The following is a 17939-nucleotide window of genomic DNA, read 5'->3' as shown; positions in this document are numbered from 1 at the left end:
CATTGTGCATAAGGTGCTTTAGAACAATCACAGTCCGATATGTTGCTTTTCTTCCTTAAGAAAACTGCTACTTTGTAGTGATGCTAAATTCAGCTCAGTTTAAGTGATGCCAGGTAAGTCTATGGCTGTCTGTACGTACATCTTTCATGTGGCTTTTATCTCTCCAAGTAGCCTCAAAGTGCACATTTGGGACTCTGCTACCCAAGCAAGAGGTCTGGATGGGGCAGGTCTCCCAAGCAACTGAAAACTGATTGCCACAAATGACTGCGATGAAGAAACAGGCCAGTTCTGGACGTGATGCTCCAGAAGTGCTATTTGTGCACAGTTTCACTGCATGAACAGCAAAATTGGAGCAAACATTGATCACGAATACATCATAAAATTGTGGATTTTTCCCCCAAAGAGTGAACTGCATTAGCAATTTAATAATTGTACGCCTTCTGCATTCAGCAACCTCTCTCTTTATACATCTAATCAGCACTAATTTAAATGCAGGATAATTAGCAGATACACTCACGGATGGGTGCTGAAATGATCCCTGAAAATTTAACTGCTTGCTATCTTGTAGCATGCACTAACAGTTGGAGCCCTAGTAAGACAGAACACACGGCAGCAGAGGCAAAATCTTATCATGGGCAGCAAAAAAGATTTAAAAAAACAGGAATGCATTTCAGAGCTGAGACTAGATTCCAACATTTGGGTGTTTTGCCCTTCAGTAGAAGACCAAAGGAGTAAATGCCACTTTATCTTTGTCTTCCCATGTTTTGTCTACAAATAAGTCAGTATGTTGGTATATTTACTATCTAGATATTTACCATCAACACGCAGGCAATTATTTGGTGGTATTGTTCCTAGACATTGTATGTGCTGATCCAGCAAAGCACAGATAGCCCAGCAAAATATGTCCGCAGACAGACAAAGCATGTCCACGTGACAGCAATAAATCTGAACCACAGTCAACACACTCGAACTTTGCTTGGCTTACTTGCCAGGCTCTTGGGACTCAGGCAGATCCCAACTTCTTTGTCCGAGTAAACACCTCCTCGTAGTCCATGACAATTTTGCCTCAGCAAGGAGAGCAGTTTTTGCAGGCTACAACCTTTTTTTCCCCAAACATTTTCAAAGACTCATAAAGTAATCATTAAATCAGTGGTCTGCACATGTGACAGATGCTGAGTGCGCCTCAGTTACTGGAAAACGCTTGGGACAAGGTCCCACGGGAGAGGCAGACGGAGCGGGCAGAAGGGCCCCGGGAGAGGCAGCAGCTGAGAGGGCTGGAGCCGACCCGAGCTGGCCCTGCACGCACGCTGCACGTACATACGTGAGTGTACCTGACCTGAAAGCCGTCTAGTGCTCTACAATGGCACAGAGTGCAAGTGGCTGTGTCCCAGCTCTCAGAGGAGTCATTAGCTCAAGGCCTGAGCTGCCTAACGAGGCTTCTCAGCTTCTGCCTTACAGGGCTTGGTGCCCCCCCCCTCTCCAGGCGCAGGCAGGAGGAGCTCACGTCTGCCTGCAAAAGCGGCCACACGTGCCAGAGAGGAGGTGACCTTGCCAGGGGAAGGCAGGAGGACGACCAGCATCTGGGGAGAAACAAGCACGAGCCCGTGAACCCCTTCACTCTGTGAAATGGAGAGCCGCCTATTTTAAAAGTGGGCAAACATCTCATAAAAACGAATTGGGAATTTTTGATGCAAAGAAGAGGGTCAGCCAAGCCAGGTGGTTTTGCGCACTCGTTAGGATGAAATGAACACACCATGGTCCCCATGAGATGGTAAACAGAAAATTTCTTTTGCTACCTTTGCATTTTCCTGGCACTTAATTAAATACAGAAAAGAAAACAGAGGCACAGAAACGGTGGTGCAAGGAAATAAAAATGAGCAAGACTAAATTTGGGATCATAACCTTTCCTGTAATGTTGCTGTGAGAACATGATTCTTCTGTCTTTTGTACTGACATTGTGCCTCTCATTACTGACTGCAAGCCTGACAGCGTTTTACATGGCATGGGACCAAATAGGAAGATGTGATATTTTAAAAATATGCATATATGTCAAAGTTGACTGTCACCAAGTTATAACACCCCTGTTCCTAGTAACATTTTTACGTTCTGGCAAACAGTTTGTCCTTCTAGTGGGTATTGCTAATATGTAATTAATTTTATATAAACTAAGGAAGAAAATGACATATTATTTTGATTCATTCTCGTTAGGTACCTCTTAAAAGTACCCCAGGGCATTTTTAAACATGAAGAATGCCCACAGTTACGATTTTTATAAAATATACTTTAATCTTGCACTCTGTAACTATTTAATGATTTTGCCAGTAGCAATTTCTTATTGCATCCCCTCTTTGTATTCAAAGCTTACCTATTGCAATGTGTCTTTATAAAGAAATACATTAATTAAATATGTCTTGGCTTCACTTGCCTAGGAAAAGACTATTTATCACTTGGCAGGCACAAGCACAACATAATACCTGCTATTGCTCATGGGCACCTCACACAAACTGACTACTGCCGCATGATGTAATTGCCTCCAACCACCCCGAGCGCACAAAGAGGCTTTCTCCCATCGGTGTTGTGCCATTCACTCACCTCATCTACTGTAAAGCACCTGATGCATTTGTGAGATGTACTGGGCTTTTTTTTTTTTCCTTACATTGCTATACCAACAACTAGTGAAATATATTTGTAGTGATCGCCCTGACACTAGACATATGGAGGATGGGGCAGGGCTGTTGATCTCTCTGCACCAAATCTTCCTGGGGACCTCTTGCCAGCACAGAGGGGAGAGTCAGTGTCAAACACAAGATGCAGCTGTAACCAGCAAATAGATTTGGTATGGGCAGGGCCACTGAAATGCAGGAAAAAAAAATAATTGAAAAGTAAGAACAATGACTGATGGTCTCATATCAGACACCTGAGCTACAACCACATTTCCAGTTTTCTAAGGTCATTTCTGAGCTGGCCTTCAGTCAGAATGAGAAGGTGTTTCATGTGCATTCATACCCATGGGCAGCTGCCACAAACTCTGTTAATATTTTATTATGTGAGAAAGGTAAAAAAGAAGTTGTGGCTTAGAAATGAAACACGTCAATTATTCCTTGACCTTGATTAGATGTTCGAAATGCTCTTCAATATGTTGACGATATGTGCTAGGCAGTAATTATTTTTCATGGAAAATGTTTCTCTGATACTCTACTGGTACCTTCATTAATCATAGGTCATCCTCAGAGGTCCAAACCTCTCATAATTTGACAAACATCTAAAAATGGAAAAGTTTGAGAGCAACCCTGACCATGTTTAGAGTGACTCTGAGCACAAGGCATTTACGTTACCTAGCACAGCTAAAGGTATTCAGATTACTGTTCAGAATTGCCTAGTTGTTTTTTTTTTTTTTGTTTTTTTTTGTCCTCTTTACCTACTTGCCTCAATTATGCTGTGTGGAAAAGGTCAGTCCCTTCCATCACGTTCTAACTGGTTGCCTTTTCTCTTCATCAGATGTCCTATTACCTGAACCTGCACTGACTCCATTACTCACTTTCCCTCTCTCTCACGGGGAATCAAAGTACCTGAACCACAGGTGTCCCCCAGGTCTTCTCTAACCCTTCTCTACTACCAACAGCCTCTCCCACTCATTTTTGCCCCTCAGCTTCTTTGTTCCTAACTCCTTTTTTCCCTCTCCTGCTCAGAATGTGTTAGTGTTCTTTCCATCTCCACGACACTGAAGCATGCATCTCCTACTACTCTTGCTACCACTACTGCACGTTATGTTTAGGTGTGTATTTGTTGGGGAACTTTGTAAAAATTCCCTTGTCATCAGCTGGGTCCCTGGGATGCCAGTGAAGGGAAAGGCACTGGGGGGCTCACAGGCAGATGCTGTCAGACAGAGCAATCTGCTTAATGGGAGCCGGAGGGAGGGAGCAGCAGGGACAGAGTGAGGGGAAATCAAAGTGTGATCTATCAGAGCAAGGTGGGAAATGAGCCTGTGAAAGGCGGCGAGAGCTGAATGCTAACAACCTGAAAGCTTGGCTCAGGTCCTCTCCTTGCCGTCTGCTGTGGCTGCACCAGATCCTCTCCTCTTTCCATCTTTGGCTGTCCCTGTGTAACTTCACCCAGGCTCCAACATCCAGCTACTGTGGCAATTTGTGGCTGGTCGGTGCCAAACCAGTAGCTAAAGCCTGGTGAGTGACGTGCTCGCTGTGCAGCGTGTCACTGCACAGCCAGGGTGAAGGGATTTTCATCCTTCCCTTTTATAGATGTTTGGATAATGCTCAACTTTTCTGACATTTCTGCAGAATCTACAATATTCCTCATGTTTTTTTCATGACACTCCCCTCAGCCCCATCCCTTCCCAAAGGGACGCACTAGTTCTCATTTTACAAAACAAGTATCTGAGACGTGGTGACCTCAGAGAGGTCACATTCAGGGTGTGTGGGGCGGAACAGACAACCAAAACCAGGTCCCTGGGCACACCAACCACAAGCTATCTTTCCTCTTTTGTTCAGGCTTAGAGAAATTCACTTCCACAGTTTCCAAACCAGACGTGGAATTAGATATATTTGATAAATCTCAATAATTGGGGGTAATTTATACATCCCATTAAAACAAAATGTTGCTTCAGTATTACTAATAAGACAGTAGAAATAGATGAGCTAAAAGAGCAAAGGTTTGGTTATAGAGTTAATAGGAGACACAAGGCGGTGTTTTCTGTGCTTACCTTCAGCACTGTGATATTCCATGCAAAACTCTCAATGGCTTTGCTTAATTTTCTTCCTTTCAAACCTTCCTTTGTCCCGAGGTTATGAAGCTCTTCGTGGAATTCCATTCCTAAAAAACCAGATCACTATATCACCCAGTGCATGACTGATTTCCCCTATAAAACGTTCAGTGAGCATTTTCAGTCTCACAGCCGGTACTTCCTACAACCTCATCCCGTGTTCCCCCCCCGTTTCCCTGTTATGACCACATTCTGCAGAGCATCTTCCAGAATAAAAGGGTCACGTGCAATCTTGCGGTTGTGCTTCCACTTTGTACGTAACTCCCCTTGCCAGCGCTGGGGTCCTGCGGAAGCACGTGCCTGGTCCTTGGCACAAACACTCCTCCAGCGCTTCTGCTTGCAGCCTGCATTGCTGGCAATATTGTGACAAAAGGCAATTGCTTGTCACTCTCCTTCAATAGATGATTTTGTACCTTGGAAGGCAGTCTGACAGACGTGGAAGATACCTGTTCAGCACAGCTAATACAGCCTCACATGCACAGCTCCTCATTAATCTTAATCACAGTCATCCAGAAAAGCCCTTGTACTTCACAATGATAAATTATGTCAGAAATGCATACTGCTAATCACAGGATTGCTGTTCCTGCAGCCTGGAGAACTGAGGCTTCCAACCATAGCCCTGGGAATTGTTACATTTCATTGCTAGTTTCTGTGGCAAATGTCTGCAAATCTGTTGCTGGATAGAAGAATTCAGAAAATCTGTAAGCAGATTAAAAACCATAACAAGTCCAATTAGCCCACCAATTCTGCAAGATGTGCACAGTGTATGCAAACATTTCTCTGAGTCTGGTGTGGATTAAGAGACAAAATGGAGAGAGAGCTGCTTGTGTTCCCTTAATTTGTACCTTACAAAGGCCAAATTGACACTCAATCACTCCCAAATGTCTGAAGCCCATCCTGGCTGAACAAACCAAGTTCCATCTCCAGTTGTTTCATAGCTCTCCCTCCCCTAATGTTTTAAGGCAAATGTCATTCCCAAATTCAAGCTTCATTGAAATGACATCAAAGAAACGCCCACTGAGAGAACACCTGCACGGAGTAGACACAGAGGGCTGTTTAGTGGGTTGCTGAAGGAGTCAGTCCTTTGACAGCCCAAGACAGGCTTGCACTCGGCATAGCTTGCCCGAAGCACTCCTGGAAGACTAACAATAGGTTTCTTCTTGCCTTGCACGGACTCCAGGAGCTTGACAACACTGAGGCAGTTCAACCCCACACAATGCAAAATTTCTCCACTGTTTATTTTCCAAAACTTCGCCCACTCACAGGTTTTGCCTGTCTAGGGTAACAGAGCTCCTGCAGGACTTCCTTCGGAAAACAGTCTAAATAATTGCACCCCAAGCAAGATTCCCCTGCAGATGTGCCTCTGACTTACAAATCATTTCACTTCAGTAAGTGAAAGGAAACCTTCAAATGACTCGCTCTGTCCTGCAAAAAATATGAAGGCTAATGGTGCTCAGCTCGACGTGGACAGCCCTGCCTTTAGGCAGCATCCTTTTAGTTATTTTTCCCTCTGGACCTCACTTCCCCACCTGTAACTTGGAGACAGCGCTGCCCTGGAGAAAGGGAGCCACAAACATTTGTTACACTGTGGGTAGGAGCACCAACAAAAACGTTTAGCAGTTCAGTCCTCCAAACTGCTGCTGACCAGGGCTGAGACTGCAAATGAAAAAAAAAAAAAACCAAAAAAACCAGCCACCTGAGAAGCAATCTGGGGGAGCAGGCAGGACCCCGTGACACAGGGAGCCCAGACCAAAACAAGCTATGATGTGAAACAAAGGTCTGGTGGGAACAGGTGTTCAAAGGGAGCAGGACTGGGGTGAGGTGAAGGACAACATCAGAGGCAATTCTACCTCTGACACCTCCTAATTTTGAATGCTTCATCTTGCCACATTGAAAATGTTATTTGAACAATTTGCCTGGGCAGCATTTGCAACAAACTAATTGGCCACTGAGCGTGGTGAGGGATTCTCTCTCTCCTGCTCCTTTCCACTTCATATCTCTCCAGCCTTCTTCTTATTTAGAAATGATATTTTAAGGCTAACAAAGCAAAACAAATGAAAACACAAGTAGATAGAGCAGCAAAGAGAACAAACTTGAGAAATTAATCTTTTTTGCTGAGGGAAGGAAGGAGAGGGGAACTGCATGAAACTCTGGACATCAGTGTGGTGGCACGGTCCTGTGTTGCGTTCTCTGTGCACATCTCCAGCCCTCTGCTCACAAAGACACCAGTGCCCAGGCAAGTGTCACAGGTTCTTCTCTCTGTGCACAGAGCAGAGTGGGCAGAAAGCTGGCTGATGCTACTGAGGGTCTGTATAATTTAGTGCAAAGTATTGCTCTTAAACTACACCAGCTAGAAAGACCCCGGGTGCTGCATTTTCCTGCCACTAACCCACTCCTAAACCCTCTGCACCTGATGAAGGCTTTGGGCTGAGGATATTTATGCTGCTTGTGCAGATATGCAGGAGGGGGCAAGGCATGACACCAGATGAGGCCCATGAAATCCAGCAAGCCATAGCTGCTTGCCTCTCCTCCCTTTGCCACCACAGCACCAGCATGGCTCCAGAGCTCTGAATTTCAAAGAGCAAGGACTAGCTTCCACCCCACTCTTGCACCACATAAAAATTAGTTAAATGCTATTGTTGAAAAGTTTCCAAATTTCCTCTAATTAAAAAGATGAATTAAAGGATTTACTACAAAACACCAATTTCATTCATTATTTACATTTAATAGAAGCAAATGGATGTAGCCTGCATCTCTTGCCAAATCCAGAAATGCCTATCAGAAACAATAGTATTTATGATTGTTGTGGTCCCAGAAGACTATGCCCAAGGACACAAATCAAATGCAGTAGCAAGCGTTTGCATTACTGACGTTCAAGGCTTACTACAGGTTAGGAAAGGTGCAGCTGTACAACTAAATGAACTGCAAACAGATTTAATCTCTGCAGTGTAAACCCCTAATAGGAATACACTGCGTGTATTTATTCAGCATGGTTTCTGATATGTGAAAGTTGATGGATTTAGTTTTAGAGGATTACCACTGCCAAATTTAGATTCTTCTATCTCTAGCAGGGCTTATTCTTGTGTATCGGTGGAAGCTACAGGAGATGTGTCCCCGTTCAGAGCCTAGCCTGCTATCCTGAACAAGTGATGAAGAGCGGTTTGGATGAATCAGCTGAAGTGGGTGGCCACCTCTGACACCACCTCTTCCCTGTCTACTGGTGCACGCGAGACAGAGCCCTAGTTCAGATAAAGACATCCAGTACAATACACCAGCAACATATGATCTACTTTAAGCCTACTTACAGTGGTTTGCACCCATATACCTGATCTACATAATGCATAGCCACACGGATACACTGTGATACAACGGCATAAGTTTCCAAGGTCTAAACCAAACTTAAACAGCAAAAGTAAGTAAAGGTAGACAACAGAGCTTGGTCCTGTGGGTTTTGAAACCTCTTGCTACCTCTGGTTTTAAAGGAACGATTGTGGTAGAGAATGGAGGTCAGTAAAGGCAGTGCACCTTCTCACTGCCTCTTTTTAACTGAATGCCTTTCTAGTTCATTTGACTAATTTAAATGCTGTCAGACATTTCAGAGCTGTAGAGCAGATGGAGCTGTGAAGGTAAAAGCTGAGGATTTTTCACTGATCCCATGCCTGCATTGCTCCTGAAGGATGAGCCTTCAGGAGGGTGGAGTCTGCCAAGGGAAGACCAGGATGCTCACCTAAATCCCAGGTGAAAGACGCTGCATTAGTCACAAACTGTAAGTCAATCATGGCACATCATTTTCCATCTCCCATCCAGAACTGCACAATAAAGAAGGATTACCTGCTTTCTGGCACTGAACAATCTTGTCGTGAGTGATGTCTGCCGTCTCAATGAGAACCCTGCTCTCTTGAATCATCTGTCAGAAAATAAATGGAAAAAAGCAGCATGACTAGGGTTTCCTGCAACATCTAGTCCACAGAAAAGTACAATGGTTCAAACTTAAAAAGAGCTCTGCTTTGCAAGTAACGCTAAAAAGATTGGATCATTCCTTTATATCAGGGCTCCGAGATCTGTATCAAGCTAAGTGACAGTTGCTCAGAAAATGTTTTGCTCCAGAAGTTAAAGAACAGCTGTTCTACATCAGTGGGACACCACTGCAAATAATGTGAAGGAAACAGAAGTGATTTCAGGAGAAACCAGAGTTAGCAGACAAACAAAATTCATTCTACGTGAAACTGAGCCCTTTCTAATTAGAAATTTTCTTGAAACAAAAAAAGACATAAGTATAGTCCTTGACATTAGTGGTTATCAAAAATGTTACCGAGTCATGAATAGTGCTGATTTCAAGAGGTACTTATGCCTGTGCTGAACTTTATGCACTACAGCGGTTCAGACAGCTACAGTATTTCTTGAGCTTCTCTTTTTTGAGAAATTCAGATCCAAATTCTATCCAATCCTCAACATTTCTGTTGAAGTTTAAAAGAAAAAACAAAATCTTCCTAGAGTAGCCCATTAAGAGCAAACAGATGAGGTGTACATTACATGACAAGTTTTCTGAGCCTCCCTTCTTGCAAATGCTATCCTCCTTTGATAGTAACAAACCTTCCAAACCCCTTCAGAATCCCAGGCAAGCAAGCAAATTGTTCCAGTGCTATATTCTGTGAAATTGCAAGAGGTGGCACATACATCTGTTACAGAAGGCAAGAACATGCTGTGTAACAAACTACGCCTGAGAATAATCTCACTCTCCCGGGACACACACCACAAACCCCAATCAAATCCAAGCAGCTTGAGAGCAGTGCCAATTAGAAATGAAGCAAACGGAATACTGCCTAATGTTATATCTTGAAATTACAGAAGCCGCCATCTGAAAGCTTTGCCAAAATGCTCACTACTACTAAAAGCCTTCCTACTTTCAGACACACTAAATATGAAAACACAACCAGTAGGTGTCGATGATTTTAGTGGAAGACAGTGTAACAGTATTAAATTAGCACTTACAAATTAGCATGTCTTATTATTTTAATTAGACACAAGGGAGGAGAGATGCTTCCACTTATCACACCCAAACTCCAAATTCTGGAGAAACTCAGACCCAAATTTTGTTCCTCATGCCATTTTCATTTTTAATTAAACCTATTAAGACAGGCTTCATTTAATAAAATTACTATGTCTTTGCTTTGATATAAACAAGAGCATGAGAAAACCAAAATCCATTACCAGCTTCATGGGCAGAGAGAAAAAGGCCTGATACATCTACGGAGTGCAAAATTGTTTTTTAACAGAACATGCCCAGTGGATATGCCGGAGATTGAAATTGCTTTCGATAGTATCCTTTGCCTTTCATTCTTATTACTTGCTTGTTCGTGCATCATGTTGATTTTTTCCTCTTTGATATTTTTGCTTGTCATCTAGAAAGAAATGACAATTTCTACCTACCCTCTGGCTTTTCTGTACCACAGCACACAGTCATTTTGTGCTGAAGGAGCCGTTCAGCTGCCAACTACAAACACTGAAGTTGGTCTGAGCAGTAAAGAGAGTGAGAATCCCGATAAAACCTGCACGTCACTACAGAGGCAGCCAGAGGCTGTAGACGCATCTCCTGCACTTGCAGACACAGGGCCCATGAGCCACTGCCCACACTGCTCGGTCCAGCCAGGCACTGCCGGCATCTCCACGGCTGCTGCCCCCCCATCACCCTGGGCTTGGCCCCCCATGGGTCTGTGCCTCTACTTCCTACCCAGCAGCAAGGTTTTGCCCAGCAAGGTCAATATGTCCAAGCTGGGACAGGATATCCAAAGCACCTGATGCTCTTGTGCTCAGGTCTCTAAAGTAGAACTTGACTTGTGAGAGGTTTTTATATATATATATATATATATATATATACACACACACACACACACACGCATATATATATATCTATATGGCCACAGGAAATTATCCTACCATGCACCAAAAAAAAAGAACCTTGAGAATCATGCAATTTGGTAATCTAAGTTTGACCGTATCTTCCTTCAACTACTGGACCCACTCCCAGGAGTTTCTGGCATGCCTGTTTTAGGATTCTCAGACATGAAGGTATTACATTCATTTTTTAAGAGAAAAGTGGCAATAGGATGTCAATTTTCCCTTACTGCAGAGTAGGTAGAGCAGCTCTCCACTCCTTTGATGCCAACATCAAAGTCTCACTGCTCTCAGCTCAGCCAGAACAATTAAAAACAGATCATATAGCAGAATTTAACCTGTTCCTGTCTTCCTACTCGGCAGCAATCTTGACAAAAATAAGCAGCTTTTGTGCCATGACAAATCGTGACAGTGGATTCAGAGTTCCTCAGCTCAGTGATTAGGGTTAGGGGATGCCCTTGTGCACTACCTGGCATCCCCCCCGACAGGTTCCTCAAGGAAATAATGCACTAGGTAGAAATAATACACCCCGTGCCAACTATGATATATGATTTTTGCCGGCCTATGGTGTCTTTGCCACCTGCGATAACAGCGTGCAGGACCCAGTGTCTCTACGTGACAGGCCAGACCCTGCTCCCAACAAGAACCGTGTGTGCATTTTCAGCACGCACGAGATCCTGCTCCTAACGCTGTGGTAAAAGATCGTAACAATGGGCTAGTGCAAGGACGAAGCCTGGGTGTTCATGTTGAAGAACCAGAGACTGATTCATACAGGTAAGAGTACAACGGGCAAGTAACTGCCATCCAGGAATAAAATTACAGCACAGAGTATGGGGTATTTTTTTTGTTTGGCTTTGTTTGTTGCTTTGTTTTTTTCTTAAAGCACATCACCATAGATGCTCTTGAAAGGATTCTGTGTAAATTCTGCCAGCAGAACTAATACAAGCCTCAAAAAACAGCCAAAGTTATCTGAAAACCCACTTTTTTTTTTTCTTAATTTTATCCACCTGGGGCATATTTACTAAGTAAACATTGTAAAGGTCACCTAAAAAGCTAACAAAAAGCTAAGTTACTAGTAACTGTTTACTGGAATGAATGTTAACCATTTGTCAGTATTCAATCTAATGCGGGTAAAAGCCTCAGCTAGAAACTGGGGCCCCGCACACCCTGTCAGGCTGGACACAGGACAGTGCTGGCAGGGTTCCTGGCCACAGTGGAGGATGCTGGCCAGGGATGCAGCATGTTGGCCATAGACACCTCTGCTTGGTCCCGTCCGTCAGCCACTGGGAGACTTTGCTACCATGGCTCTGCTCACCAACAGCTCCCGCTCACAGTCCTGTGTCACGGCACCTAGATACCCTTTTTCTTTTCTGGCACTCGTTCTGAAATGAGTTCATGGTCTCCCAGTCTGAATGGTGCCCAGCTTTTCCACCTGGCATCACATCCAAAACCCAGCTTGGGGATGCCACCTACTTCTCACAGTACCAAGACAAGAACCAGAAGCCATAAACACAACACGGATGGCTGTGAGATCTTCTGCTGGGAAGGTAACCTCATAAATAACAAGATAGACTGAGACTTCCAAACCCAGTTTTGCCAGTAATGTTTCAAAATCCACCAACCTGTCCCAAACGTGAAGAGTGAGCTTTCTGATGTTTGCAGCATGAATTTCCATGCACCTTTACTCTGCTCAGACCCACGCTGAGTTGTGTAAGTCCCAGCCATCTGCCTGGAGCCCATCAGGCTGCTGTTTAATGTCAGCTCCCAAACGGCAACTCGCTTCGGTGAGTGACTCTTGAAGAGTGAGAGACATCCTACTCCCTCGGGAAACTCATGCTCCACCAGAGTGTTAACTCTTGAACGTTGAGCTTTGAGGGATTAACCTCCAAGTAACAAATACTAAACAGCAGCCTTTAGGGGACAGATGCTGGTATCTGGGTCCACTTGGCATCAATGAGGAAAGTTTTAGCAGCTGCTGAAGCTGGCAGGATTGCTCAGAACAACTTGCATTTCCCATGTCAGAAAGATGATGATAACCTTTAATAAGTGATGTGTTCAATATAATTACAGGGGGAAAAAACAGACAAAAATTGGAGTAAAACCACACAAAACCTGATTCGGGTATCAGGATTTAAAAAGCTACCTTGCTGACCAACAGTATATACCTATTAGAGTAAGGAGAAAGGAAGAAGGCTGAATGGGAGAAGCTACCACACACCTTGACAACATTTGGGACCCTGCTAATGTCAGTACTGGGCTCTGTGTCCCGAGGGCCAAGACCCGTGGGGAGGGCGCGGGGTCCCTTCTGCGCTCGCTCGGCAGCTGCAGCGGCGCAGAGCTCTGCGGGAACAATGGACGGCCCCGCTCCTCCCATGGGGACCCCTGCCACGTTTCCATGGGAGCAGGGACACAAAGATTTTTGCAATCCTGGAGGTGCTAACCTTCCTGGAGAGGCTGCAGCGCCAGAAACACTCTCGCAACAAGAAGAGAATAAGGGGTTGTTCAGATTGACAAAAGATGCACATGGCACAAGTCCCAGAAGTACATGTCACGTTTAATAAACTAATGGGAATGAGGAATACAAAACCTCATCTGCATAGGTTAGCGTTTTTCCTGCAAAATAGCTCATTTAATTTAAATATTCTTATAGAAATGCTGAAAGCAAGAAGCCTAAACTCAATTTGTCTCAATCCACCTGAAGCACCCTGTTACCATCATGCTGGTTTCTCACAAAGGCACGGGAAGGAAGAGCTGGCACAAACCTGGGAGCTATCTCTTGTCCCGTATGTGAGACCCAGAAAGTGGAACAGACCACAGACTGAAAATACAACTGACCTGTCTGCTTAAGGGTCTAAATATAGCATGTAATATCAAATTTAAAATTACACTGCTTCACAGAAAGAACGATGCTTTACTTTGTCTCTTCTGTTAAGGGTTAATTACAAAGATAAATTAATTTTACGTGAAATTTAAAATATCTTAATACTCAATGCATTTTTTTTTTACTCACAAGAAATTAACAAGCTTATTTCTTGTAAGTACTGAAGGTAGTTTAATCATATGATCAGTACAAATCAAACAAAAATGTTATTTCTTTTTACTTTAATGAACTCCTGTGATAGAGACCAATTTCTTCCTTTCTACAAACTGAAAAGGGGAGAGGAAATTAATACAGCAGAGTCTCACAAAAAAAACCCCAAAAAACCCCCACCCAAACCCAAAGCGACAGGAAAAACTCCTGGTGGCAAATTAAAGCACTGCTCCTGCTGGGAAGATAAATGATACAAAAGGGACAGTTCAAAGAATCCTCTCATAAATATTCCAAAGTTTAGAACAGAAACCAACTGAACATCAAACTGAAAAAAAATAATACAAGAAGCTTTCTCTCGGGTGTCTCCTCGTGGCCATTGTTCCAATCTCCTATGCCTTCTATTGACAATGAAGCGTTTTGCCTGGCTAAGGAATACCCTATCGTACCTCTATAGGTAAAAAACCCCACCCAAAACCCCAAACCAATTCACAGCCACCGCCCCCCCAAGCAAACCCACCACCACCAAAAATAAAAAAGCTACAAAATCACAGCCAATTTGGAAAAACAGCTGGAGAGCAAATTGAGCTCATGCAAATTTGAACAGGATTCCCTCTTCAGCGTTGAACATTTCTTGCAGACATTTGGGACAAGAAACAGCCAGGCAATCAGTCGTGTGCCAGCAAGCCTTGTAAAAAGGGAGGATGCACACATGGTGCCAGGACGTGGGAAGGAACACCGGCCACCAGTCCACCTTGTCTCTGTCCCAGTAAGCTCCAAGCCAGGTTTCTGTGTCTGAGCCTTTTCCTGCAACAGCCCAGTAAGAGGAACAGTTACCCAGGATGGTCACATCAGCTGGAAACACCTTATCCACACACATTGCAGAAGGAACTGAATAAAAGCCACCTTAAATTCTAGTTTCATGTTTTCACTTATAAATATTTCTGGGGGAATATGGTGTCAGAGTGTTGTAGGATGTGAGCTGGTGTGCAAAGACTAGTCCTCTACAAAAAGGAGCAGTAGAGGAACAGGGAAAGGGGTCAGCTTTCAATATGCTTGTGTTAAAACAGAGCAACTAAAGTACCCAAGTGGAACTTCATTCTGCAAGAAAAGTTCTGATCTGACTATTTTCAGGTCCTATTTTAGAAGGGACTAAGGGACATGGCTATCAGAGACAGAAACTGAGAGAGCGGTGGGTAAATGAGAGAGAATTATAAGAGTGGAGAAAGAAACAGTATAATTGCTTTCCCAGTCTATGTCCAACTTTGGACGGAAAACTCTTTAAAACAGATACAAATTCAAGACAATATCTATGTACTGGACTGTGTTTGACGTCAGTGCATTGTGACACTTCCTTGGCAGTGGATGTTCTGCTCTGCCTATCCCTTGTATTTAGCTGCTCAGAGAATTGTGAAAAACGTTCCTTTGGGGATGACTCTGTCCCACTTGAAATACGAATTTCAGTGGAAAGGCTCACAAAAATCTATTTAGTCATTGATATAAACTGGGAAAATAGATTTTCTCCTTGGGAATAAAGAGCTGTCACGCCTGCACCAAGACAAGGAAACCCAAAAGACTGAGCCTGAAAGGACAGCAGACAAAGAACAGTTCCTCTCCACACACACCTCAGCAGACTTCTGCTAGAGTGCATGGACCAATACCTGTGTCAACAAACACACTGCCATTAAATGCATTGACATATTCCCCAGCAGCATCACAGATATTACTTCTCTTCTCCAAAATCCTAAATCCATCTTCATGCTGGCCGAGACATTCTTAACTCTAACTTACCATCTCTCAACAGTACCTACAGGCACGCTGTCCTTCCATACCTGTCTGTTCCAAAATAACAAGATCTGTTCCAGTAAAGAGACTTGAATACAAAGAAAAATGTTAATGTCAACATGAGTTTATATAACAAATTACTTCTCTGCTCAATCTTTTTTTTTTCTTCACACTTTTTGTTGTTTATGATTCAAAAACATGTAAGGATACTTAGGGAGCTTCTTCTATTTTTGCAGAAAAATTTCTGTATGCACACGAGCCAGGAGATTGGGTAAAACCAAGAACATTTATTATCATTTGTTTATTGCTTTTGATTTGCAAATGATTCCATCATTTGATCTTGCAGGAAAAATAATACTGAACCAATAACTGAAAAGCAAAGTGCACAAGTGTCCCTGAGTTCATGCATGCTTGCATCAGCAAATGAATATATCATGCAGACAGAGAGACCACAATCTGTTGGTGAACAATTCTCAACCAAAAAAAATCCTAACTTCACAGAATAACTGTTTGCAATGAATAATTCAACCATCTGTCACGTCCAGCTGGGCCCCGTCCCTTCTCTTCACATTGAGTTTCTCCGTTTTTTAGGTGTGATCAATGAACACCGGCAACAATTTGACAGGTTATAAGGCGCACCGCATGCACTGCCCACCTGAGCGATTAACTTCCAACGCCCAGCCATCGATGAGGGGGAGAATACAAGCAGAGGGGGAGAGACACAGCCCTCCTTCATGGGAAAGCAAAGGTCTGAAGAACAGCTCTGTGAGTGACATGCTACACTTTCCTAGGATGTATGTGTGGGAGTCAATGACAACATTACCAGAATCCATTCATCATACGCTATGTATGGCATCTACCAAAGCTGTAAGTCAAAATAAATCATTTTAAACTGCTTTTCTGGTAGTTGATATACTTTTCAAAAATGTTTTCTGTGAATTGTCAATGGTCCACCTTATTTTCTTGTTTTCAGCAAATCCCACTCCCTGTTCTCTGCAGAAACTCCCATACAACCCAGTGTCATCAATGAAGCCTCTTCCTCCAGGAGACACGGCAACAGTCGAGTTCCACTAAACCACTGCAATGCGACCATAAAAAACCCATAAATAGAGTCTTGAAAAATCATTCCGGTTCCTTAAACAAAGCATATTACATTTTATTCTAATAAGGCCTCTCTCGAAAGAAAATATTTAATGCGGAACACAATGGTGAAATTAATTGCTCAGGAAAAAACAAACAAACTGCACAAACCGGTCTTTGTCTATTGCGCCTGCTGACAAAGGCCGAGCAGGAGAGAACAGACAGTTAATTGTTTTCCAGATCATTGTGGCAGGTCTCCGAGCATTTGCACCTCCATTTGCCTGGACTGTCAGCCCTGTCTATGCCCCATTAAACACACGGGCAGAATTTATACTTTCCATAAAGAAGGGGGGGAAAAAAAAAAAAAAAAAGGTCTGTTCAGTTGGCAATTCCCTGTAAAGGGAAAAAAATCCAACACATTAGGGCTGTTTTTATCAGAGATTATTTTCAAAGCAGCCTTCTTAAAGAATGTGAAATATGTGGCGTTTCCAGAGGTGTCGAGGAAGGGTTTGCCCAGCGCTCACACTACCTGTGCTGTGGAGCCCAGCAAGTGAGGCAGACCTGCAATCACAGTTTCCCACTATGAGATTTAGGGCCAAACTTTTTTCCATTCTACCATAAAACGAATTAAGAAGTACAGACCATTCATACAAGAGAGAGGCCAACATCAACAGCTTTTGGTTTATGTATTTAAAATTGCTCTCAGGCCTATTCACTCAAAAAGTGCTTTGAGGTGAAGAGACGTTTCTGGGGAATTAAAGAAAAGCAGCAAGCAATTGTAGATCCATTTCCTTGAAGCTGTATTTGTCAATAGCTTAAAGGTTGAACTGTAGCATATCTTGAATAAAAACTAATAAATAAAAAGCTAAATTATTTTCTGTTGCTTTCCACCAACATTTCCTTGTGCTCTCATTTGCACCAAAAAAAAAAAAAAAAAATTAAAAAAAAATTACCATTTAAAAGAAATACACCCTGGATTATACCAAGTCACTACAAACATCATAACAAGGAAGAGTCCTTTCTCAACATTAAAACTGCATACTGTATTTTCAAATATCAAGATTGATAGAGACAGTTCATTTTTTTAAATACAGAAAAGACTAAACAGATTTTAAAATTCTGCTGCTGGCATTGCCTCAAAAGGCAAATATCCAAAATGTAGCAAAAACATTTATTAAAGTTGGCTTTTGCTTTTTCAGAAGCAAATAGTTTTAGCAAAGTAAGAGGCAGTCACAGCCAGACAAAGAGGGTAAAAATAATTTAAAGTAACATGTTCTCATTAACCAGAATTACATCTCAAATCAACCCTTACACAGGCATGGCAGAATTCCCTTCTCATTCTCAGCTCTCTGATTTTAAACTTTCTGCACTGAC

The 17939-nt window shown here is 43.0% G+C and overlaps 1 protein-coding gene across 3 annotated transcripts in view; it reads right to left on the bottom strand.

The window, feature by feature from the left end:
* The window catches only part of PLCL1 (phospholipase C like 1 (inactive)), a 207092-nt gene that overhangs the window by 19212 nt on the left and 169941 nt on the right, over positions 1–17939 (bottom strand). For all 3 annotated transcript variants that reach the window (XM_075756255.1, XM_075756258.1, XM_075756256.1), the window contains 2 exons: positions 8609–8684; positions 4718–4827 (listed from right to left, as the gene is read on the bottom strand). In XM_075756255.1, coding sequence (XP_075612370.1) covers positions 4718–4827; positions 8609–8684 — 186 coding nt within the window. The remainder of the gene's footprint in view (positions 1–4717; positions 4828–8608; positions 8685–17939) is intronic.

Source organism: Balearica regulorum, chromosome 6 (assembly GCF_011004875.1).
Source record: "Balearica regulorum gibbericeps isolate bBalReg1 chromosome 6, bBalReg1.pri, whole genome shotgun sequence".
NCBI classification, from domain to species: domain Eukaryota; kingdom Metazoa; phylum Chordata; class Aves; order Gruiformes; family Gruidae; genus Balearica; species Balearica regulorum.
This window is presented reverse-complemented; position numbering and strand designations above follow the sequence as displayed.